This window comes from Mustela nivalis (genome assembly GCF_964662115.1).
Source record: "Mustela nivalis genome assembly, chromosome: 1".
Lineage (NCBI taxonomy): Eukaryota > Metazoa > Chordata > Mammalia > Carnivora > Mustelidae > Mustela > Mustela nivalis.
In genome coordinates this window covers 213403609-213427491 of record NC_139020.1, presented here as the reverse complement: position 1 = coordinate 213427491, position 23883 = coordinate 213403609, and the positions used below count along the sequence as shown (strand labels likewise).

At 58.8% G+C, this 23883-nt stretch overlaps 1 protein-coding gene across 8 annotated transcripts; it reads left to right on the top strand.

Moving 5' to 3' along the window:
- Positions 1-218: 218 nt before the first annotated feature.
- On the top strand, positions 219-23654 carry ANKRD24 (ankyrin repeat domain 24). 8 transcript variants are annotated; one of them, XM_082735608.1, is made up of 21 exons: positions 219-420; positions 2446-2517; positions 9588-9718; positions 9798-9886; positions 10731-10795; positions 11290-11347; positions 12731-12801; positions 12994-13100; positions 13282-13469; positions 13947-13975; positions 14604-14684; positions 14815-14922; positions 15612-15656; positions 15749-15847; positions 16852-16924; positions 17161-17279; positions 17462-19003; positions 20917-21084; positions 22753-22878; positions 23027-23092; positions 23287-23654. In XM_082735608.1, exons 2-21 carry the CDS (start codon positions 2482-2484, stop codon positions 23362-23364), a joined length of 3279 nt encoding a protein of 1092 aa, XP_082591734.1. In that variant the 5' UTR covers positions 219-420; positions 2446-2481; the 3' UTR covers positions 23365-23654. The 8 variants fall into 8 exon arrangements, with proteins under 8 accessions (XP_082591734.1, XP_082591735.1, XP_082591738.1 ...); XM_082735609.1 differs by lacking the exon at positions 219-420 and adding an exon at positions 644-718; XM_082735612.1 differs by lacking the exon at positions 219-420 and adding an exon at positions 9397-9483 and having other exon boundaries at positions 2467-2517.
- Positions 23655-23883: the final 229 nt, after the last annotated feature.

Below are 23883 nucleotides of genomic sequence, written 5' to 3'. Positions count from 1 at the left end.
TCACCAAAGCAGGGCAATCGTGCACGTGGGCGGTGCGGGGGGCAATGTGGGGCCTCACCACGTAGGGGCTTGAACGCCGCTCCGAATTACCGGGGCGTCATCCAGCCGGGTGGTAGTCTGCACACGGCAGGACAGGTGACCAGCTAAGAGCCTGCTCAAAGGCACTGGGGCCGGTGGCCTTGAGGATGCATTGAAGAAACGTGTTGAGCACAACCGTGCGGGGGAAACACTGGAGAACAAGGGCGGCACCTTGTGGCGAGAGGTGGACACAGACCCGTGAGCGGCAGATGGTGACTTAGTGTGATTAAGGTGCCTTAGGGGCACCGAGCCATAGGGAGCTGAGAGGAGGCACCTGACCCAGCCTGGGTACATCCCGGAAGGCTTCCTGGAGGAGGGGGTGCTGCAGCAAAGATCCAAAGAGTGAGTAGGAATGAGATGGGGAGAGTGAGCCTTTCCGGAGCGACATGGGGTACGGAAGGGGCGTTCCTGGTAGAGAAACAGCAAGGGCAAAGCCAGGGAAGAGAGGTGGGGGTGTTGGAAGAGCGAGGGTGTCTTCCCACCAGAGCTCGTTGGCCAGCAGGCAGCCTCACGGCCAGCCTGTCTCCTCCCTCTGCTCATCCCCGGCCCCCTGGGGCTGGCTGCCCTCTCAGAGCTGATCGTGTGTCTGAGCTGAGCGCTTGGAGCTGCGGGTGTGAGCTGGTGGCCCAGCTGGGAGCAGGTAACCGGAGCCGGCAGAGGGCGAGGAGGCCTGGTGCTAGCGTGACTGGAGTGGCAGGAGGTGGGAGAGGAGGAAGCGAGGGAAGCCTGGGATGGAGACGCCCGTTAGGGCCTCAGGGCCCTGGTGTGTGGGAGCAAGGCGAGGCCCACGTATGTCCCAGCTGTGCTGAGGAGCTACCCAGGTGCGCGTGCACACACACACACACACGCACTTCCCACTTGCCAGCCTTTGCACCGCGTAGGGCCCGTACCCGGTTTATCTGCTGCCGCCCCTCTCAGCTTCCTGCCTGGCCATCAGGTCCCCCATTAGATACCATCACCTCTTCCAGGAAGCCAGTCCTGTCCCCCAAGCCCATGGATCCCCTCCTGCCCCGCCAACCTGTGGACTCCTCTTGGGTGTCTTACTACACCCGGCTCTGGGTGAGATTGAGACAGAGAGGAAGGAAGAGGGTAGGGTGAGTGCTGAGTGATGGGCAGGGGTCTCGGGAGGGGCGGCTGGTCCCGAGATAGGTCCGTGGGTAGGCGGGAGGGGTGAATGGGTGAATGCAGGAGTGGGGGTTGCATGGGTGAGCGTTGGGTGTAGAGGTGGATGGACGGTGGGTGGGTGGTGGACGAACTGTGGCTAAAAGGTCATGAGGAACCGCGAGAAGGTGACTTGGTGGCGGGTAGCCCGCGGACGGCTGTGTACATGCTCTGATGGGCGTACGGTGGGCGGACAGGTGGAAGGTTAGTTTCGAGAATTCACAGGCGGGTTGGACACCTCTGCTCACCTGGGGGGACTTGCCTCCATGACTCGGCTGCAGATAATCTTCTCTGATTATCCGAAAAACGTGCCTTGGTGCTAAGGTGGCCTCAGCTCTGGGCCCAGTCGCCAGGAGCCCCTCACTGTTCAGGACGACGGTTCCTGCCCAGACACTTGCAGCCTTCAAAGCCAGGGCTGCGGCCAAGGAAGGGACCCAAGTAGGGTTAGGGAAACCCAGGCTGAGGAGCTAAAAGAGTTCAGCCTGTGGACGACAGATGAAGCTCATCAGAACACGGGATTTTGGGGAGCCGGTGGGGGTTGCTCAGTGGGTTAAAGCCTCTGCCTCCGGCTCAGGTCATGATCCTAGGGGCTCAGGTCATGATCCTAGGGTCCTGGGATCGAGCCCCGCATCCGGTTCTCTCTGCTCAGTGGGAAGCCTGCTTCCTCCTCTCTCTCTCTGTGCCTCCCTCTGCCTATTTGTGATCTCTGTCTGTCAAATAAAAAAAAAAAAAAAAAAAAAAAAGAACACGGGATTTTGGAGCCCGCCTGTGAGGGGTACATAAGAATTCGCCAGGAAAGAAGGAGAAGAAAGAGCGTTCTGTGTAGAAGTACCTACACAGATGGGAGCTTGGAGACCAGGAAAGGCTGAATCTGCTCAGACAACAGAGAATACTGGTGAGGTATATGTATTGAGCACCTACTGTTTACCAGGCTCTATGCTAGGGATGTCACTGAAAACCCACCACAAGTGGGTCAAAAGGGGATTATCTCCCTCATTTTAAGTTGGGGGAAGGTGAGACTCAGAGAGGGTAAGTGACCTGCCAAAGGACACACAGCAATTAGGAGATGGGACATCCTGCGTCTGGGTCCTGCTTGAGGGTCTGAAATGGCCCAGGGATGAGGAAGAGGTCCTCTTGAGGAAGGGGAGGTGGGTGACCCTCCAGCTTACCAGGTACCCATCCCACCCCAATCTTGTGCTTCCCCAGGTGGCCTGGGTTGAGGAGAACCATCAGACGCCGGCCATGAAGACCCTCCGGGCGCGATTTAAGAAGACAGAGGTGAGTCTGAGGCCACTGAGATGCCCAGTGTCCCTCGATTTTCAGGCTCCTGTGCTCCAGGGCCTGGAAGAGGAGCTACTGGGCCTTTGGAACACTGTCCTCGGCCCCTCCTCTGATCCTTCTGGCACTTTCCATTCGACCAGGCCCCTCCCGGTTCTCCGGAGGCTCCTCAGCACCCCCCTCCCACCCCGTAGCTTCTGCTCCCTCTCCTCCCTCTCCTGCTGCCTTCATGTCCTCACTGCTTCCTGTTCAGTTTCTAGCCACAGGACCTTTGCCCCTGCTGTTCCCTCTGCTGGGAAAGCCCTCTCTTGCACATGTTGCTGCCTGTCAAACCCTCTCCAGGCCCACCCTGTTTGGGGCCCAGAACTCTTCTTCCAGAAGGGTCTCCATTCTCCCAAGCTCCAGTGGCCCGCTTGCTTTTCTGAGGACTCAATTTCTCAAGGACCCTTATCTCTGGCTTTTGCGTATTCATTCAGCAAATGTTTGTATGAGGCACTGTTGTAGGAGGAAATGCCTGCTCTCTTGGAGCTGACAGTAGGGCAGGGTGGTGGATAGTCAACAAGGTATGTAGGAGCAAAGGCAAGCAAGGAAAGGGAGCGCCCAAGGCAGGGGAGATTTTTGCAACTTTAAAGCAAGTTGTTGAGGAAGGCCTCACCAAGGAGCTGACGTCAGAGCAGAGATCAGAAGAGAAAGAGGGAGGGAATTGTGTGTATATTTCAATGAAGTGCATTCCAGGCAGAGGGGACAGCCAGTGCAAAGGCCCTGGGGTAAGCTGGAGCTGGCTTCCCATGCAGCCATGTCTTGGACCGTGAACTCCCAGAGGGAGATGTTCCTTCTTCCGTCGTACACACCCCCTTGTGCCTACCCCTCCAAGTGCTTGCTAGCGTGGGGTCCAGTCCAGGGCATGGATTGAGAGAATCTAGGGTTAGAGGACGGAGACCAGTGCAGGCAAAGTTCAGAGGGTGGGCCAGGCCCGGTGGATTCAGGGCATCTTAGGATGATGAGCGGGTTCCTTGGGCTGGAGTAGAGCGTGTGAGCGGGGTGATCCTGAAGCGGGCCCAGCCCAAGGAGTCCTGGAAAGCCAAAAAGGAAGGGGCATAGGAACATGCCTGCTTATAAAGTCAGATGGCTTTGGGTTTGGGTGCAGCCTCGTCCTGTCTAGTTGGGTGAGTGTCGGTCTGTCCCCAGCCCCCGGGGGCTCCCTCGGGCTTTCCCAACCCCTCTTATTAATTTATTTCTGTGATTTAAAGCTTAATGTTCCTTTTTCTTTGATTTATTTTCATTTGTAAAATTTAAATGTAGTATCATTGAATTCATTTTTACTTACTTCAGCTATTTTTGGTTTTATTTGTATGTTTTTGAACACCATAAGGAGCTTACTGTGTGCTTTGCAGATGTTAGCTCATTTATTCCTCCTAACAATCGTATTGGGTGGGAGCTTTTATTATCCCACTGAACAGAGGAGGAGAGAAGGCCGGAGAGGTTACGAAACTTGCCCAAGGTCACACAGCTAGGACATCCCTGAGGTTAGGGTAGGGAAGGGAGTCTACTGATAAAAAAAGAAAGAGGTAGGGACCTACAAAGGCAGGAATAAAGGCTCACGAACCACTTACAAAATGTTTCACAGAGTCAGACTCATTCATTGCGGAATGACCTAAAATTCTGTACCATCTGAAATCCGTTCTTAAGGTGGACTGTTCCCGTTTACCGCCCCCCCCCAAGAATTCCTGAGATGCGGTAGCCAGGGGTGACCCAAGCCATATCATTGTTTCATTTCGAAAGCAGAATTATATTGAAATCAAATCCTTCAAAAGGTTTTGTGCAGCTAAAAAAAAAAAAAAAAAAAAACAACAACCCCAAAGACACCTAATTTGGGACATGGGGGTTGGGGGTATTGGGCGCGCATAGCACAGGTGTGGGGATGAGTGGGGGGTGCGGACAGGGGTTAAAGCCTCAGGCTGGGTGTGAGGGTGTCTGGGGTGTCTGGGAGGCAGGGAGGAGCCTGGGCAGCAGCGCCAAGAGACCTGGGGGCAGACGGGGAGAAGCTTGCCCTCCGCATGCCCCATGAGGCAGCTGGGCAGCTCACTGTCCCTCCCTCCGCTGGCCGTCTCCAGTTTCTGGGCAGACAAGCAGGAGTCAAGTTCGGCTTTTGTTCGGCTCCCCAGAGGGACGAAAGCAAACACCATGACTGCGTGACTGCAGACACACAGACACACCTGCCTCCCACCCCCACCCCCAGCTGTCTCTGGGGACGGTTCCCTCCCTCTTCCCAGTGCACAGGCCAGCACCCCCCCAGCAACCTCGGCCGTCCCGCCTGCTGCCTGGCATACCCTCCCTCCCTGCCCCTTTCTGCTTCTTTCCCACCAGCCTTTCCTTCGAGCCGCCAACACATGGCCATCCTTGCTCTTAGCCTTCTCAGAGCCTTTCGGGGCCTCAGTTTCCCCATTCATAAGATGGGATTTAACTGGAGCTGTGAGCCTTGTCCTGGAGCTCCCACGGGCTTCCTGCCCTTATGTCAGGTTTTAGAAAGGTCCCACAAGCAAGAAAATGGAAGCCTTTGGAGGTCCGTAGATTCCCACTGCTTCCTGGAAAAGTCTGTCTGCCTCCCATTGGTATTCTCCAGAGTTATTAATTCTTTAATCCATTCGACAGACATAAATACTGGGTCCCTACCACAGGCCAGACCCTGGGATAGGTGCTGGAGATCAGGGTTGGTTTCATTGACCCATGATGGGAGTAGAATCCAGACCGCTGCCCGTGGATGGGCTCGGCTCCATTCCAATAAAACTTTATTTATAGACCCTCAGATGTGAATGTCATGTCATTTTCACGGATCGCAAAATATTATTCTCCTTTTGATTCCCACCCCGCCAACCACCTGTAAGTGTAAAAACCATTCTTAGGACTTGAGCTGCACAAAACCAGGCCGGGGTGGGACTTGGCACGTCAGGAGACCAGTTTCTGTAGACCCTTGCCCCCCTCCCCCCTCCAGGAGAGCAGTCTGGATTTTACCCCACGTGAGGTTGTTGGAGGGTTTTGAGCAGGAGAGAGAAAAGAGCTGATGCAGGCTTCGGCAAGCTGGGGGACAAGCCCAGGGACTAGGAGACCAGGGCGGAGGGGTCCCCGCAGGGAGCCTGCAGGGACGGGGCTGCACCGTGTGTAGGACTGGGGACGTGCGTGCATGGAGTTAACAGCGTTGAGGTTAGCTGGTAGATGACTGTGGCGGGGGGGGGGGGGAGATGGTGGTGTCCACCTGCCTGGGGGGTGGGTTTGAGGGGCGTTTGTCTGAGCTTGTACAGAATCCAGGAGGACAGGCCAAGGCACCTGGAAATTCGAGGCCAGAACTAGGAGATCCACTTCACTTTCCCCCCTGGCAAGCCTGAGAGGGGCACTGCCCGCCAGGTGTGAGTCACAGGAGCCCTCAATACCCACCCCTCCCTGATTACTTAGTACGAGACTCTCCTTTTCTCTGCCTCACCTCCCCCTCCTCCTGCCCAAAGATGTTCTAAGAATTGAAGATCTTGCCCCCCGGGGACGCTGAGCTAGGTCTATAGAGGGACCTCTGTAGTGGTCACACTGGGGGTACCCTGGCTATCCAGTGGGTGGGGGCCAGGGATGCTGCTCAGCCCCCTGCTGCCCAGGACAGCCCCCCAACAGAGAACGTTCTGGTCCTGAATGTCCAAGGTGCCCGGGTGGAGGTGCCCAGCCCTAGGGTGCCTACTGCATCATCTGTCCCATGTAGCAGCGGGGGAATTGAAAGCCAGAAAAGGAGCAGGACTGGCCCAAGGTCACACAGTAGGTTGACATGACCAAGGCAGATTCAGGCTCCCCCTTCCTGTCTACAGTCAAGGCGGCTGACCCCAGCTTCCAGAAGGCTGTCTCTGCCCTCATCCCTTCTGTCCCCTCTCATTTCTGTGTCTCCCTGACTCACCCCATGGCCCCTTTGTGAACTCATCAACACAGTGGGCGGTCCCACCTTCGGAAGCTCTCCTGGCTTCCCATTCCTGGTTTCCCCCTCCTTCCGCGGACAGGCCTCCTCCTCTGTCCTACCCTTAACTGTGAGCCCCAAACAGCTGGTCCTGGACCAGGAGGACACAGGCAACTGGGCTGGTGGAGGCGAGTGATAATTTCATCATTTCTCCTGAACATGATCTTGTCCCTGCCCATCCTCCCCTGAGCTCTTCCCGGAACTCCTCCCAGACTCCCCAGTGTCAGGAATCCTCTCTGAGCTCCCGGCTGGCCTGGGCTTCCCCCCACTACAGCCCCAGTCACCCTGGTTCATGAATCCCTGGGTGTATATGACCCCCAAGGGACCCCGGGGACAGGTCTTGTCACCGCGGGGAGCCATGCCCTTTGCAGCACCAGACACCCTGTAGGACAAATGGACTGAGTGACTGGAATTCACACGGCTCAGAAGGCCTGGCCTTGTGAGTCATTCATTCACTCTGCAAACATTTACCAGCGGCCCCACTCCACCGTGGGGTGCCTGGCCCTGCGGTCAAGGGGCCCCCAGTCTGCGAGAACACCCAGGAGACCCAGGCCCTGGGAGCAGCTGGGTCCTCTCCCGGCTCGGACCACCTAGGATGGCCTGTGTCCTCGGGATTCAGCATTAGATACGCGCGGACGCAAGCACATCCGTGTTTGACGAATGAATCCATGTTGAGTGCCCTTACTGTGTGCCTGGCACTGGGGAGCGTTTTGCGTGGCCGATCTCCTTAGTCCTCCGATAACCCACCGCGGACAGTAGCTACGGTTTATTTTGAAACCCATTTTCCAGGTGAGGACAGTGAAGTCTGAAGCAGGTGAGCAAGTCCCTGGGGCGGGGGAGGGGGGTCGCACAAATGTAAGTGCTGAGCGCCTGGGGACAGGGCCCTGGACTCAAGGTTCAAGTTTGTCAGACTGCTGGGTCGCCCCCGTGCGCGAGTGCGTAGCCGCGCAGAGTGGGAAGCTCTGTGTGCCGGGGGATCGCGCCCGGAGTCACCTGCGACCCGCGGCCAGCTCGGACGAGGCGGAGACGCTGCAGGCGGGTCCCCGGAGATCGAGCGGGCGGCCGGTGGGGGCGAGGGAGCCGGCCTTGCGGGCCGCATCCTCCTCCAAGCAGGAAGGTCAGGGCGTGCCCGGGCGGCTACCGGTCTCGGAGACTAGCCCCTCCCCCACACGCCCCCTACCGTGGAGGCGGGACCACCGGGAGGGGGCGGGGCGCACGGGCCGGGCGCCAGAGCTCCGCGGGACCCCCACCCCTCCCTCGAGTACCCCCAAGTTCCCCACCAAGTTCCAGCCGCCCCTCCCTCCGGCCCCTGCCTCCAGCGCACTCCAGCCCCTCCTCCCGGCCCCCACCAGCCCTTCCCTCTAGGCCCCTGCCCCTCCCTCCGACTCCCTCCAGCCCCTCCCTCCAACCCCCGCCAGTCCTCCCTCCCGGTCCCCCAGCCCTTCCCTGCGGACCCCGTCCAGCCCCTCCCTTAGGGTCCCGGCCCTCCCTTAGGGTCCCCAGCATCCCCGCGCTGCCCCCTGCCCCTCCCTCCCGGCCCTGTGTCGGCCCACAGTCCCTCCCTCCGGACAACTCCCCCCCCCCCCCGACACCCGCCCCCCGCCCCGGGCTCTCCCAGCCCCTCCCTCAGGACCCCCTCCAGGCTCTCCCTCCAGCCCCTCCCTCCCGGCCCCGACTACCCACCCCCTCCCCCCGCCTCTCCCTTCGGGCCTCCCGACCTATGCCCCCTGCCCCTCCCTCCGGGTCCTCCCTGCCCCTTCCTCCAGGCACTCCGTCAGCCCCCGGAGCCCCTCCCTCCGAACCCCCCCGCCCCTCCCTCCGGACCCCCCCCAGCCCCTCCCTCCGGACCCCCTCCGCCCTGCAGCCCCCAGCTCCTCCCTCCCGGGGCCCCTCCAGCCCCCTCTCCAGGCTCCCCCAGCCCCTCCCAGCCCCTCCCTCCAACCCCCGGTCCCTCCCCAGGGGCCCCCACAGCCGCACCCCACCCCCCTCCGGCCCGGTCGCCTCCCGGAGCACGGGGCCCGGCACCCTGCGCCCCGGCCGCCATGAAGCAGCTGTGCGTGTGCGCCGCCACCTCCTCCGCGGTAGGGCCAGGGGAGGGGGCGCGGGAGGGGGCGGGGCTCGGGCCCTTACTCTCCCCTCCCCACTCCGCCCCTCCCCGCCCCCGCCCGCGCCCGACTTGGACCCCTGCCCCCAGACCCTGGAAGGACCGGGAGTGAGGGGGTTGGGGGGGTGCGGCGTAGAGGTTGGGGGGTGGGTGGGACATTTGGGGAGAGGTGGGGACGTTCTGGGAAGCAGTTTTGAGAACAGATGGGGACACTGGAAAACATGGAGGGACAGTTTAGGGGAACAGTTTTTGGGTGGGTTCGTTTGAGGGGACAATTTGGACTATATTCTGAGGGATCATTTTCGGGACAATATATTGACATTTGGAGATCAAATTCAGGAGGCATTCAAGGGATTGTTTTGGAAGGACATTTTTAGGACAGATGTTGTGGTCATTTGGGGGGATGATTTTGGAGAAACTTAAGGAATTTGGGGAAGACATTTTGGAATGCATTTCGTGCTAAGTAACGTTTTTTGGGGAACAGAACCCGTAACATTGGGGGGACAATTGTGGCATTTTGGGGTCAGTTTAAGAAGGATGAATGGCGGAGGACAGTTCTGAGGACATTTAAAGGGACACTTTTAGGGGGTCCTGTAGGAGGATTTTGGAGGTGGGGGTGATGTTGGAAGGGGGTTTTCACTAAAGGATGGGGGCGCTGATCTGGGGGAAATTGACTAGGAGGATGTTGGTGGTGGGTGTAGGCTGGCCCTGGGGGCAGATGCTGGGGAATGCAGGCTGGGGGGGGATGCTGTCTTAGACCCCCACCCAGGACTACCTCCCCCTGCAGCTGCGGCTCAGCCCCACTGACCTTGGCTCCTGCCCGCCCTGCGGCCCCTGCCCCATCCCGAAGCCGGCAGCCAGAGGCAGGCGCCAGGCAAGTGCCCAGGGGCAGGTGGTGAAGCCTGGAGCCCCAGCCAGGGGGAGCGGGGTGGGGGCAGGGATCGCCTGGCCCCACGACCCTCTGGGTGTCCCCCGCAGAGCCAGGAGTGGGGCAAAAGTGACGAGCGGCTGCTGCAGGCCGTGGAGAGCGACGACGCGGCGCGGGTGGCCGCCCTCATCACCCGCAAGGGGCTGGTGCCCACGAAGCTGGACCCCGAGGGCAAGTCCGCGTGAGTGCCTATGCCCTGGGGGGTGTGAGGGACGAGGGGTTGGTCATCCTGCTGCTGATCCCTTATCTCTGACCTCCAGATTCCACCTGGCTGCCATGAGGGGTGCAGCCAGCTGCCTAGAGGTGATGCTGGCTCACGGCGCCAACGTCATGAGCACGGATGGGGCAGGTACTGCCTGCCGGGCCCCGGGGAGGGATGAGGAGCTCAGACCAGGTGCCCAGCCTGAGGGTCCGGTTCGCCCTGCTCTGTGGCTTCCCTGAAAAGGAGGAGGATTCCTTTGGGTGCTCCCAGGGAGGCACAGGGACATGTCAGGCTGCGGTGCCGAAGGAAAGAGACTCTAGCTGGCACCAGTCAGGGTAGTGGTCAGAGGAAGTGACGGGACTAGAGGAGTACCTGAGCTTGAGAAGTATCTGGGGGACAGGAGACTCACAAGCAGAGGTTAGGGAGTAGTATCTCAGGTATGTGGAGTAGCTAGGACAAAAGGAGAATCTGGGCCTCTGACAACCGGGGCCCTGAGATCGAATGCATGGCCAAAGGGGCTAGCTGGAGCTCAGGAGGTAAGTAGGGGTGGGGCGTAGTCATGTCTGAAGGTTTGGGGCAGCCTAGGAGGCATGGCAGTCCGGGCTTAGGGAGCAGCAGGGGATTTGTAGAGTATCAAAGACGGGGAGATTGCACACGGAGTAGCAAGGGTTTCCAGACTAGCTGGAACAGGTAGGACAGCTGGAGGCGCAGGGGCGGTGTCATTGAGCATACGGAGGAGCTGGGGTCGTGGGGTGTTGCCAGGATGGGGGGCCTGAGGAGGGCGTGGGAGTGGAGTGTCGTCTGGGGTGTGGACTAGCTGGAGCTTGGAGAGTCTCTGGCCACCGGGAGTCTCATGATTTGGAGAAGTACCTGGGGTCTGGGAACTTATTGGACACGGGGAGGCTCATCACAGATGGTTGACGCAGGTTTGGGGAGCAGCTGGAAGCTCCTTGCATAGGTGGAGCCCAAGCAGATGCTCCCTGCTTTTCAGGTTACAACGCCCTCCACCTGGCCGCCAAGTACGGGCACCCACAGTGTTTGAAGCAGCTGCTACAGGTCATCTACTTTCTGGTGTCAGATACTCCCTCAACCCAAGATGCTTCCTTCCCCGGGCCCCCTCCCCTCCTCCCCGAGTTCTAGAAATCCCCCAAGCTCCCAGATACTCCCTGAATCCTAGCTGTGTCTTAGACTCTTTTACTCAGCTACTCCCCGGACAACCAGATACTCCCAGAGTGTCAAGTTACTCCTCACACCCAAGATACACTCCCAGTACCAGATATCTCCCGAGCCCCAGCTTTGCCCCAAACTCTAGGTCACTCTTAGCCACAGTCACTCTCAGAGCTCCTATCCAGCCCCCCAAACCCTCAGCTTCTCCTGAGCTCCCGGCGATTTCCACTTTTTCACCAGTTTTCCTAAAAGTCGAGTCACCTGAGGGTCCGGGTGGAGATGGGGGAGGAAGAAGTGCTAAGGGGAGGGGCCAGAAGTACATCCGGCCCAAGAAGGGGCAGTTCCTAGGGAACCTCCAGTGACCTGCACCCCTCCTGTCCCAGGCCTCCTGCGTGGTGGATATTGTGGACAGCAGTGGGTGGACAGCCCTGCATCATGCAGGTGGGTACGGCCCAGCGTCGCCCTGCCCACCATGACCCAGAGGCAGTAGGGCTAGGGGTTCTTCTACCCGGGGTCCCGGGGACCTACCATGAACGTCCTGCCTCCTTCCTCCTTCCTTCCAAGTACCTGCTGTGTGCCAGGCAAGGGGCCCAGCATTAAAATTCAGCAACCTTTTGGGCCACAGAGAGGCACCCCATTGGACAGGCAAGGTGATTGAGGCCGGCCCGCAAGAAAGTAGAGAAGGCCCAGGTTGTCTGACCCCAGAGCATAGCCCGATGTCTGCCAGGCCTGGTGACAACTGTGGTGGCCGTGTTGGGGTGGGGGGGTGTGTCCAGAGTGCAATTTCCTTTGACCAAGTCCTAGAGGATCTCAGGCAGGCCAAAGGTCCAAGCACCCTTCCAAACCATCCGATCCAAACTCCTGCTTGAGGGAGGGGAAGGAACCCACCTTCCCGAACCCGGTCCAGGCCCAGCGTCTGTCCATCATGCCCAGTTAGGGAATGACTTTCACCAATGGCTTAAGAAACGTCCGACCTTTTGGGAACACGCATTTGGGTTTGCTTAAGGGTTTTAAGGCACGGGTTAAAACTTCCCTGTCGTTGGAGTATGCTGCCACCTAGTGGTGGCAAATGCCTTTTGTCACAGTGGGAGATCACTAGGTTTTTTTTTCACGCAATAAATATTATTAAGTTCCTGCTCTGTGTGTCAGGCTCCGTTCTAAGCATGGGGAGCAGAAAACCAAATTGCATACCCGCTCAGGCACAGAGAAGGCCATCAGATAGAGCTTGTCGACTTTTCCAGTGACCCCTAGTGTGAAACCCTTCCTTCCTTCTTTCTTCACGGCTCTGGACATACACAGTCTCCCACTTCCTTGACCTTACGAAGCTCTCTCCCACTTCACGGCTCTTGCCTGCTCAGAAACATCTACTGTCCCCCCTTTCACGTTTAAAACTCAGAACTCAGATCCAGCCGCGAGAAACCTGCCCAGTCTCAACCGATGTCAGATCCCTCCAGCAAACATATACCCTCTATATGAGATTTGGAGCGTGGTAGTTAATAGTTAAATAGTTAAACAATACTAGTTAAATGAAAGAGAAGAAATATGTAAAAATTAGTCAAAAGTTGCATCTGAAGAGGGAGCTGTGATGGAATATGGAAAGAGCTTGGGACAGCGGGTTAGCAGACCTGATCATAGCTCTGTCTCTGACCCTACGGGATGACCAGGGACCTGGCTGGACCTCAATTTCCTGAGGTCATACCTTTGCCTTTGGCCTCCCAGGGTAGGTGGGAACTTCTCATGAAATGAGGGATAAGAATCACCCCAGGCAGAAGGCCCCCAGAAAATGTCTAAACCTTGCGCTACCTACCCTCCCTCTTTTTCCAGCGGCCGGCGGCTGCATCTCCTGTTCAGAAATGCTTTGCTCCTTCAAGGCACATCTGAATCCCCGAGATCGGGTGAGCCTCTGGGATCTTTTTGGGAAAGATGCTGTATTTGAGGTACACCGTCACCAAGTGGCAGCACCCCGGGCTCCCTTTAAAGAGTATGAAAAGATCTGGAGTGAGGTTCAGGGGCACTCATACAGGCTTCCCTACCTACAAGGTCAGCCTCTCACCTTTTGTCTCGTCCTTCCCCTAATTTCCCACCAGTCAGGTACAACGCCCCTTATCATAGCAGCTCAGATGGGTCACACAGATTTGTGCCGCCTCCTCCTGCAGCAGGGGGCAGCAGCAAATGACCAGGACCTGCAGGGCAGGTGAGTATCTGCCCTCCCAGTGAGTCCATTGTATGCCATGTGACCTTGAGCAAGTCGTTAATTTCTGTGGGTGGGGGAACTAGTTGATCTCCCCCCCACCCCACCCCCAGCCTGGGTTGTTGAGGAGGGTTTGGGGATTTGAGAAAGTCCTTGCTTCCTCAGTAGCCCCCTCTCCTGGTAGGACAGCGCTGATGTTTGCCTGTGAGGGGGCCAACCCCGAAACAGTGGAGGTTCTGCTGCAAGGCGGGGCCCAGCCAGGCATCCCCGACGCACTGGGCCAGGACGCTGCTCACTACGGTGCCCTAGCGGGGGACAAACTCATCCTGCATCTCTTGCAGGAGGCGGCACAGCGCCCCTCACCACCCAGTGGTATGCAAGCCCCCCCATACAAATTCAAGCACCCCATCTCCTCCCAAGCAGTATCTTGTCACCCCTTTCCCTACTCTAGGTAGTTTCAAGGTATCTCTATTTGCTGCATCAGGAGAGGTTTCATGTTTCCCCTGATATTACTCAGAACAGTTTCAAGGAGCCCCAGAGCTTTTGGATTAATCTAGGGGTCCACTCTGCTCTCCTGGGCCATCCTTATCCTTGGATCTTTGCCCTTCCTAAGACTTGGCACCCCTACTTGAGCCCTCCTGGAGGTACCACTGTGCTCCCTTTATTAGGTGGCCCTCCTGTTACCGTCTGCAAAAGTAGTTGAGTCCTACTTTCAAAGTCCCGATTCTGGGGACATTGGTAGCCCACTCCAGCCATGAGTCCCCTCCCTAGTGCCCTTCCTAGGGCTGGGAATGGAGTCCCTAAAACAGAGTGCCTGACCCTGCTTCCCTCTCTTCCCTGCCCTCCTAGAGGATGACTCAGGCGAGGCATCATCTCAGGTACGGATCTCTAAGCAGTGAATGAGTCCCCTCCCCCTGCACACACCGCCTCCTCCCTCCCCGCTCCAAGCTTTATGGAATGAGAAGGAGGAGATGGACTTGGACTTTTGTCCCGGGGTTATGACCTAGGAAGACCTGTTTGGGGTGAAGGCCACTTTCTGGGTACGCTGCCACCAAGTGACAGCATCGCCCACAGCGTAACTCTCAGCACCGGGTGAGAACACTGCGGGAATGGGGCCAAATCATGGGGCTGGGGTGTAGTGGTAGAGGGAACTGAGTTTGGTGAGGCTGGTGTAGGTCACGGAAAAAGGCAGGTCTGGCCTCTTCCTCCCTCCCAGCTCTACAGCATCTCCATTCCACACGGAAAGGGAACTTGTAGGCGATCTGGTCTAGCAGCACGTAGCAAGGTACAAAGGGGGAGAGAGCAAAGCATTAGATCTGGGACTCTCAGGAAGCGCAGCCACTTTTATGCTGGGATAAGCGAGGACCAGGGAGAGGAAGGGGCTTGCTCAGGGTCACGCAGGAAGTGAGGCCCGAGTTGGGGCTGATGACATCTAGTGGGCTGGGCTGGTGAGTTTGGGTGGGAGACTGGCCCGTTCCCCATGTGCCCCCTCCCGCCTTCTCCCAGAACTCCGTGTCCAGCCATGAAAAGCGAGGGGCTCCCAAGAAGCGGAAGGCACCTCAGCCCCCTGCCAGCATCCCCCTGCCGGTGAGCAACGCCCCGACTAGGGGAGGAGCAGGGGCCAGGCAGGAGTGGGGGAAGCTCTGGCTCAGGTGTAGGAGGGGGCAGCTCCTGGGCCTCACGTGAAGGTGGTGGGTCCCTGGGGCGGGGGGCACAGGATGACCGAGATGCCTATGAGGAGATCGTGCGGCTGCGACAGGAGAGGGGCCGCCTGCTGCAGAAGATCCGGGGCCTGGAGCAGCACCAGGAACGGAGGAAGCAGGAGGTGAGGGGCCAGGCTAAGCCTGGCGTGGGGTGCAGTTTTGCAGGGACGACTCCCCCTACCTCTCCTAGCTCCCACGTCCCTCTCTCCATCGGCGCTCACTCTCCTCCAGCCACACGGGCCTCCTTGCTGTTTCCGCCAGTGTTCCAGGCCCGCTCCTGCCCCAGGGCCTTTGCGTGTGTGGTGCCCTCTGCTTGGAACACTCTTCCCCAGATGCTCCTGTGGCTCCTTCCTTCTTTTCCTTTAGGTCTTTGCTCAGAAACTGCTTGCCAAAGACACCTCCCCTGCTTACCTTATTTAAAATTGTGATAGCTCCCACCCTCTTCCCAATTCTCTTTATTTTTATTCGAAGTGCTTCGTGCTCTTGGGAATACCATGTATCTTATTCATGGTCACCCGTTTGACTGTAAGCCCACGGGGATAGGCATGCTTGGCCATGCCTGGCTCACAGTACACACTGGGTGTTTATTGGAAGAACGGGTATTTCAGTGGGCGAGTGAATGAATTATGGCCCCAAACAGGGTCAGACACTCAAGAAGTCCTTAGTAATGAGTTCGGGGGCAGAGCAAGGTGCTGGGTGCACCGTGGGTGCACAGCCGATGTCTGTGGTGGGGATCGGGGGCTACTACGGAGGTGGGGCGGGGTCGACCCGCAACCCAGATTCCAGCCTGGTCCCCCCTTCTTCCCGTCAGCTGCCAGAGGTAGAGGCCAGCTCCCTCCACAGCCTGGAGAGACAGGTAGGTGGCAGGTGCAGAGAGCCAGCCCCTCGGGCACCCCGTGTTTCCTCCCAAAGGCTGGCCAAGCCCCCCTGCTGCCGCCCCCCTTCCAGGTACAAGAGCTGCAGCAGCTGCTGGCTGAGAAGCAAGAGGAGAAGGAGAGCCTGGGGCGGGAGGTGGAGAGTCTGCAGAGCCGGCTGTCCCTGCTGGAGGTGTGGGGGGTGGGGCCAGGCAAGGGCGGGGCCAGGCAGGGGCGGGGCCGGGGAGGGGACGGGGCTTCTCCCCCCTAGGTTACAGGACAACCACCCCAGTACTCGCACAGGCTCTCCTAGGAGGGCACACAACAGTCAGATCTACAGACACGCCATCGCAGGCACCACACCCGCACACATAACGTGCCCAAAGTGGACACTTCTCCAAATGCGGGGCCGGGACCCACGGAGGTGAACGGCCGCCCTCACACACACGTGGTCTTGCACCTTAAACCGGCGACCACAGCAAGCATCCCTGAGGAAAGCGAGATCCCACGCGCACGCCAGAAATACAGGCGCCTACACAACAGACGCTCCTCCATCCCACGCAGACGGCACACCCACAAACCCATGCACATGCACAAATATTTCCCCCAACACGTGATTACACAAACATGCGGGAGCACCTGTGCTCTCGCACACAGACCCACCCAAATCTGCAAACACCGCTGAAGCAATCACACCCACACAACAGACTCAGACACAAGCACTAGATCACACACAGTCACAGGAAGGCACGCGGGAGGTGCGGGGGCCACGCCACATCCTCAGGTTCCCCGCAGACCACAAACCCTGAGCTGTTCCTAGTCACAGGCAGACACCCTCAGCCCCACGTGACCCCCAGTGCAGGATCCCGGACACACCTTCATGGGGATGCAGCGGGGCATCCCTCTCTCCGTGTGCCCTCCCCCCACACAAGATGTGCATACACCCCCCAGGCATCGGGTTATGGTCACACACTGGCACAGTGGCTGGGCTGTTCCCTGTCCTTCCCGGGGAGCCCAGCGTAGCCCCGTGGCACACAGTTGGCACTCAGCAAACACTGTGGGCCGGGCACGGCCAGTCATGTGCCTGGGGAGCAACGGAAGTGCACGGACTCCCCTGGCCGCTCGAGATTCTCGGGGGGCAGGTCTTGGGGCTGGGAAGGGGGTAGGGACCTGAGCGGGACCCTGTCCCCTCCCCAGAATGAGCGGGAGAACACCAGCTACGATGTGGCCACTCTGCAGGATGAGGAGGGTGAACTGTCTGACTTTCCAGGTGAGCCCCCAGCCCCATTCTTCTGCGCACCCCTGGCCCTCTTGTCCCTGAGGCCCCTGGAAGTGGAGACGTGACCCACAGGCGCGGAGAGAGTTTGAAGCTGGGAGGGAGGTCGGCCCCCACCTGTTATTCATTCCATCTGCCTGCCTTGGGGGCTCGGACCCCCTGCCCCAGACCCCTAGCTCCCATTCCCGGTGGCCCAGGCCCCCTGGGGCTGACTCTGTGCGCCCCCCCAGGGGCCGAGGCTCTGCTCTCCAAACAGCTAAGCCCCTCAGCCCAGGAGCTCCTGGCCTCACTGCAGGAGCAGGTGGCTGCACTCACCAGACAAAACCAGGAGCTGATGGAGAAGGTCCAGGTGGGGAAACTGAGGCCCAGGACGGCCGGGGTTGGGGGGGCGGGACAGATCTGAGGACCTGAGGGATCGTTCCCTGGGGGGTCAGGGTGGGCACACGGCTAAGTCTGTGGGCAGGGAAGGTGGCAGGGCTCCTCTGAGCCCCCACGGCCACAAGCTCCCACCAGCTCCCCACTACCTCCCAGATCCTGGAGAGCTTCGAGAAGGACGAGATGGAGGTGAACGGGTCGGCTGAGGTCGTCCCTCTGGCCCTCTATGACTCCCTTCGGGCTGAGTTCGACCAGCTCCGCAGGCAGCATACCGAGGCTCTGCGGGCACTGGAGCGACAGGGAACACTGGGGGCCCCTGGGGAAGAGGAGGCAGCCGTGGGGGAGGGCACGGGCACGGGAATCAAGACCACCAGGAACGGGCCAATGGAAATGGAGCTCACCCCGGCTCTGGGAGCCAAAGTGAACGGAGCTGAGACCACAGACGAGGAGGCTACAGGAGTGGAAACTGTGAAGGCAGCTTCTGTGGGGGCTGAGGCCACAGAGACAAAATCCACGGGGGCTGAGGCCACAGAGATGAAACCCACGGAGACTGAGGCCACAGAGACAAAACCCATGGACACGGAAGCTACAGAAACAGAATCCACAGGGATCGAGGCCACAGAACCCGAGGCTCTGGGAAAGGGAGGAAATCCAGAAACAAAGGCCACGGGAGCAGAGGCCACAAAGCTGGAAGCAGAGGAAGCAGCAGTGACGGCCGGCGGAGCAGGTGCTGCGGGGGCCGAGCCTGCGGGCATGGAGACCACGCGCGTGGAGGCCACGGCGGGGGCGGCCACAGCCCCAAGGGCCCCCCCGGGCCCCGTCCTCCACCCCGGGGCTGCGGAGGCCTGGGAACAGCTGCAGGCAGAGCTGGAGACCAGGATCCGTGGCTTGGAGGAGGCGCTCCGGCAGCGGGAGCGGGAGGCGGCCGCCGAGCTGGAGGCGGCCCACGGCAAGTGCCAGGCAGCGGAGGCGGAGGCCGGCCGGCTCCGGGAGCGGGTGCGGGAGGCCGAGGGCGGCGGAGCCGCTGGGGGCGGCGGCGGGGATGTGGTCCAGCTGCGGGCCGCCCTGGAGCAGGCCCGGGAGGACCTCCGAGGCCGGGACGCCCGCCTCCGCGAGCTGGAAGCGGCCTCAGCCTGGCTGGACGAGGCCCGGGCGGGCCGGCTGCTGGCCGAGGAGGAGGCCCGGGGCCTGCGGGCAGAGCTGGCCCGGCGGGAGGAGGTGCGGCTGGAGCAGAGCCGGGAGCTGGAGGTGCTGCGGGAGCAGCTGGCCGCAGCCACGGCCGCCGGGGAGCAGCAGCGGGCCGTGGCCGCCGAGCTGGGCCACGCACGGGATGCGGCCGAGGCCCGGGCGGCCGAGCTGGCCGCCGCCTGCGAGGAAGCCCGGCGGGGCCTGGCGGAGCTGCGCGAGGCGTCCGAGGCCCTGCGGCAGTCGGCGGTGCCAGCCTCCGAGCACCACCGGCTGCAGGAGGAGGCCCTTGAGCTGCGGGGCCGGGCCGCCAGCCTCGAGCAGGAGGTGGTGGCCACGGGCAAGGAGGCCGCCCGGCTGCGGGCCGAGCTGGAGCGGGAGCGTGTGGGGAGCGTGGCCCGCCTGGAGCACGAGCGCATCGTGGGGGCCTTGCAAGCTGACGTGGCCCGGCTGGAGGGGCAGCTGGAGGAGTTGGGCCGGCGGCACGAGAAGACCAGCGCCGAGGTCTTCCAGGTGAGCCCGGCCGGGCCCCCGCAGAGCACAGCCAAGTCCCAGCCCGGCCGGTGGCCCATTGGGCCCCCACAGAGCACAGCCAAGTCCCAGGCTGGCCGGTGGCCCATTGGCAGTCTGACCCACAGCCCTGGTTCTGGTCCCGTAGACACCTGACCCTGCTAGCATTTCTAGGTGCACGGCTAACCCTACGGCCGTTCTGATCTCTTGGACATTTCAACTTGTGTTATCTTTTTCAAAACCTTCGGCTGCTTTTAACCTTATCATCTGTCTATCTACTGATCTTTCTTTCTTTCAAGACTTTGTTTATTTGAGAGAGAGAGGGAGAGAGAGAGAGAGAGGGCATAAGTAGGACAGAGGGAGAAGCAGGTTCCCTGCTCAGGAGCCTGGGACATGGGACTCGATCTCAGGACCCCAGGATCGTGATCTGAGTTGAAGGCAGACGCTGAACCGAATGAGCCACCGAGGTGTCCCGACCCCATCATTTTTTCTAATGGTTTGTCTGGGAGTCCTCTATGCACCCCAGGGTCACACGAGCTCTCAGACTGATTGCTTTGGTTCCACAGTCGTGCTCATGCTTTGGTGCTAATGGTGTGTATGGTGTGAGGTAGGGATCCATGCCTGCTTGTGGTTTTGTAGGCAGTGAATTGGGCTTTTCACCCTGATGTTTTTTACTGTGACGACCATTTTCTCTGCTAGCCTGAAAGCTCCCTGTGGTTCTTCTGGCTGTTTAGAGTTTGTCATTTTGCCTCTGGATCATTTTTGATGCTTTAGCCCAAGAGTAGGAGGCTTTTAATCTAATGTTTTGAACATTATTTTTAATCTAACTTTTATTATTTTATTATTATCATAATTTTATTTATTTGTTATATTTTATTTATATGTATTTTTATTTTATTATATATATTTTAATATATTGTTTATTATATTTATTATTATTATAATTTTTAATCTAACATTTTGAACCTAGTAGATTTTGATGCTGAGCTGTTCATTTATTTGAGACCAGGGAATGTGATTATATATATATATGTGTGTGTGTATATACACACACACACACATATTTAAGATTTTATTTATTTATTTGACAGAGTGTGGCTCTATTATTGAGCATCTGCCTTCGGCTCAGGTCATGATCCCGGGGTACTCGGATCAAGCCCCGCATTGGGCTCCCTGCTCAGCGGGAAGCCTGCTTCTCCTGCCCCTGCTCCCCCTGCTTGTGTTCCCTCTCTTGCTGAGTCTCACTCTGTCAAATAAATAAATAAAATCTTAAATAAAATAAGAGAGATGTAGCCAGTCTTGCTGAGTGGAGCATCTACTTACCCACACTCCCCTGCAGCTATTATTTCTATAGAGGCCAATGTCCCACACCCCTCCTCCCCGGGAGGGCCAGTGTTTGCAAAGCTGACATTGCTCTGGTCTTGATATTTTTGTGAAAATGCAGTCATCAACTTGTGGACATTGGTTTGCTTCTCATCCATGTTCTTCTGGCTTTGTTTTCTTTTGTAAGAAACTGATAAACCTTTACAGCACAAAGGAAGGCTAGCGACAATGACAGTATAGCACCTTGAACCTCAAGTTCCCTGTGCACTGGGCACTCTTGGAAGCACATGTGCGGGATTCATCCATTTCCTTCTCAGAATTACCCTGCGATGTGGGGGCTGTTGTTACCCTGATTTTACATATGAGGAAACGGACACAGAGAGGTTAAGTAAGCTGTCCGAGGCCACACAGCTAGCATGTCAGAAGTGTCAGCATGGGTCAGAGTCGTCACCGTGTCTGGGAAGAACCCAGGACCCCCTGAGTTGAACTCCTCAATATCCAATTGGGCTGGAATGTCCTCAGGCCAGGGTGGAAGGGTCGGGAGACTCTGGGGTCGCCGTGTCCTCAGGGTCCCGCGTGGGCTTGGGCCACAGGTCCAGAGGGAGGCGTTGTTCATGAAGAGCGAGCGGCACGCCGCCGAGGCCCAGCTGGCCACAGCAGAGCAGCAGCTGCGGGGGCTACGCACAGAGGCCGAGCGGGCACGCCAGGCCCAGAGTCGTGCCCAGGAGGCCCTGGACATGGCCAAGGAGAAGGACAAGAAGGTGCGTCCCCTTTCCCTGCGCTCCCTTGGAGGGGAGGTTCCCACCCAACAGAGGTTGGGGGAAATCCAAGAATGCCCAGATGAACGAGTCTAAGACAATCAGCCCACTTTCTAGATGGGAAACTGAGGTGCAGAGAAGGAGGGAGACAGTTTAGACACATGGGGACTGTTCTAACTATGAATTATAACCGCAGTAACATTTACTGGGCTCTGACTGCATGCTAGGCCCCGAGCTATGTATTTGACACAGACCAGCACATTTAATCGTTGCATCAAGTTCCTGTAAGATCGGTGCTTTTATTGTCCCCAGTTGAAGAAACAAGGCACAGAGAGGGGATGCCACCTCCCCGAGGTTGCACAGCACGCAGAGGTTCAGCCAGCGTTTGGACCCAGGTTCCCAAGTTCTGGTCTTCTGTAATGATGATGGGTGACAGTGGCCCATGGCTATTGAGTTAGGTGGTTTTCACACACTATCGGTTTTAATTTCCCTCTGACCCTGGAAGCCAGAAGGCATTCTTATTCCTGCTTTCTAAATGAGCAAAGCTGAGGCTCTGAGGCACTCTCAGAGTGACGTGTCGGGTTGCGCAGTCACCGGGCAGCACACGTGACTCCCAGAGCCAAGGGCACATTAGTGGAGAGACCCCCAGCCCTAACGCACTGTGTGACCTTGGGCAAGTCAGTTGACCTCTCTGAGCCCCCCAGCCCTAGCTCACTGTGTGACTTTGGGCAAGTCAGTCGACCTCTCTGAGCCCATGATCACCTCTTGCAAAACAAAAATAAAGTTGTGGTTGTGATTCTGGTTTATTGGTTGCAGGGACTCTCCCCCTCGCCACAAGTGACACTTGGGTCAGGTCCTTCTCTATTGGGGGGGCGTTGGGGGGGCCAAGCAGCATCCCTGACCCCACCCTCTCTATGCCAGAAGCACCCCCAGTTGGGACAGCCACAGACGTCCCCACACATGGCCTGGGGTTCCCCAGGGGCAGAATGGCCCCTGGTTAAGAGCCTCTGATCTGTAGTATAATAACAAAGCCCAGCATTTATTGAGTGCCTGCTGTTTACCAGGTACAGTTTCAATTTAACTTCGGTTCAGAATTACAGTAACCAAGGTGAGAACCGTGATTCCCCTTCCTTTTCAGATAAGGAAACTGAGGCTCAGAGGGGTTAAATCGTCTCCCCAAGATCCCCTGCAGGAGAGGGGCAGGGAAGGACCCAAAGCCAGGGCAACCCGACCCAGCCCCACCAGGCCAGGCTGCTGTGGGCCTCTGTTCCGTCAGCCTCCCCTTCCCAGAGCCCGCAAGAGGGGCTGTGACAGAATCGGCCGGCTTCTGGAAAGAGCCAGAGTCCGTGTTCTCGGCTCTGACGTGTCCGTGAATGGGCGCAGCAGCGCACCCGTGAAATTTCCTGTGCGCGCTCGGAAATGTGGATGCGATTCGATTGTCCTACGTCACGAAACACCACTTTTCTTTTGACATTTCTCCCCCAATCACAAACATGAAAGCCATTCTTAGCTCACCGGCCAGACTCCCAAGGGCCAAGAGTTCGCTGGCCTCTGAGCTATGACTTTCCCTTGCCTGCCTCCTACCGGGGGAGGTGCCGGACAGGTCCAATGCCCCCCTCCGCTCCAGGCTCGGGGTGACTGGAGGTCCCCCCCCGCATCTCCCCCCACCAGATCACAGAGCTCTCCAAGGAAGTCTTCAGTCTTAAGGAGGCCCTGAAGGACCAGCCGGGGGCCCAGGGCACCGCTGAGGTGGAGGCCCTCCGAGGCCAGGTCAAGGCCTTGCAGGAGCAGCTGAAGGTGAGTTCACAGGCCGGGGAAGAGAAGTGGTTCTGTATTTTAACAGCTGTTGCACTGGCGCGTGGGCTTTGGGTGCAAAGGGGGGGCTTTGGGCATGTTTTGGGGGGGGGAGCCTGCTTTTCCAAGGACCTCTTCCCCATGCTCACAGGAGGCTGCCAGGGACCACAGCGCAGTGGTGGCCTTGTACAGGAGCCACCTCCTGTACGCCATTCAGGTGAGTCATGCCAGGCCACCGGCACTCGGGCCTGCCCTTCCGTCTGTATGGTGGGGGGCTGGTGGTGCCAGGGGTGCGGGGGGTTCATGGCCTTGCAGGGGTGGGGAGGGAGGGAATAGGGAAGCCAGAACAGGAGTGCCCAGGCATATTCTCTCTCTCTCTCTCTCTCTCTCTCTCTGCTTCCCCCATCCCAGGGTCAGATGGATGAAGATGTGCAGAGGATCCTGAACCAGATCCTACAGATGCAAAGGCTCCAAGCTCAGGGCCGCTGAGCACCGCGGTGCTGCCCACCCCCCGACCCCCGGTTCCTGCGCAGGGCATCCGGGCCCCCGCGGTCACGTTCCAAGCCCAGACACCCGCTGGGCCTGCTCAACTGTACTTGGCTGCGTCCACTGCCCCATTGGTCCCTGCGTGCACTGGCTGGGGTCGACCCCAGCCCTGACTGTGCCCCCCCCCCAGCCCTGGCCGGAGAACCCGCGAGCCCCCGTGTCCATGTCCCATCCTGTCCGTCCTATAGCCAGGCGGCACCCCGGACCCGGGGAATAAAAGTTCTCAGAGCGGAGGACGAACGTGTATGGTCTGATCGCTGGGTGCCCCCCGCCCCCGGGGCAGGGAGGAGGACGGGGCTGGCGTAGAGCAGGACTCGCAGCTGAGGCCCCCATCTCGCACATCCACAGCTCAGGCCCCCGAATGAGGGCTATGTTCATGTCGTAGAAAGTCAGAAGGGGCGACCAGAAGTCCGTGAGGAGCAAACCGTCCCATGGCTAAGGGAAGACGGCGTCCAAGTCTGC

What these genes read in the sequence shown, in the direction of transcription:
- ANKRD24 (XM_082735605.1), top strand. Translation starts at nt 8,548, where the DNA reads ATGAAGCAGCTGTGCGTGTGCGCCGCCACCTCCTCCGCG. An exon ending in GCGCCGCCACCTCCTCCGCG is followed by an intron (nt 8,587 to 9,396) that starts GTAGGGCCAGGG and finishes CTCCCCCTGCAG; the next exon opens with CTGCGGCTCAGCCCCACTGA. An exon ending in CCTTGCAGGAGCAGCTGAAG is followed by an intron (nt 22,879 to 23,026) that starts GTGAGTTCACAG and finishes CCATGCTCACAG; the next exon opens with GAGGCTGCCAGGGACCACAG.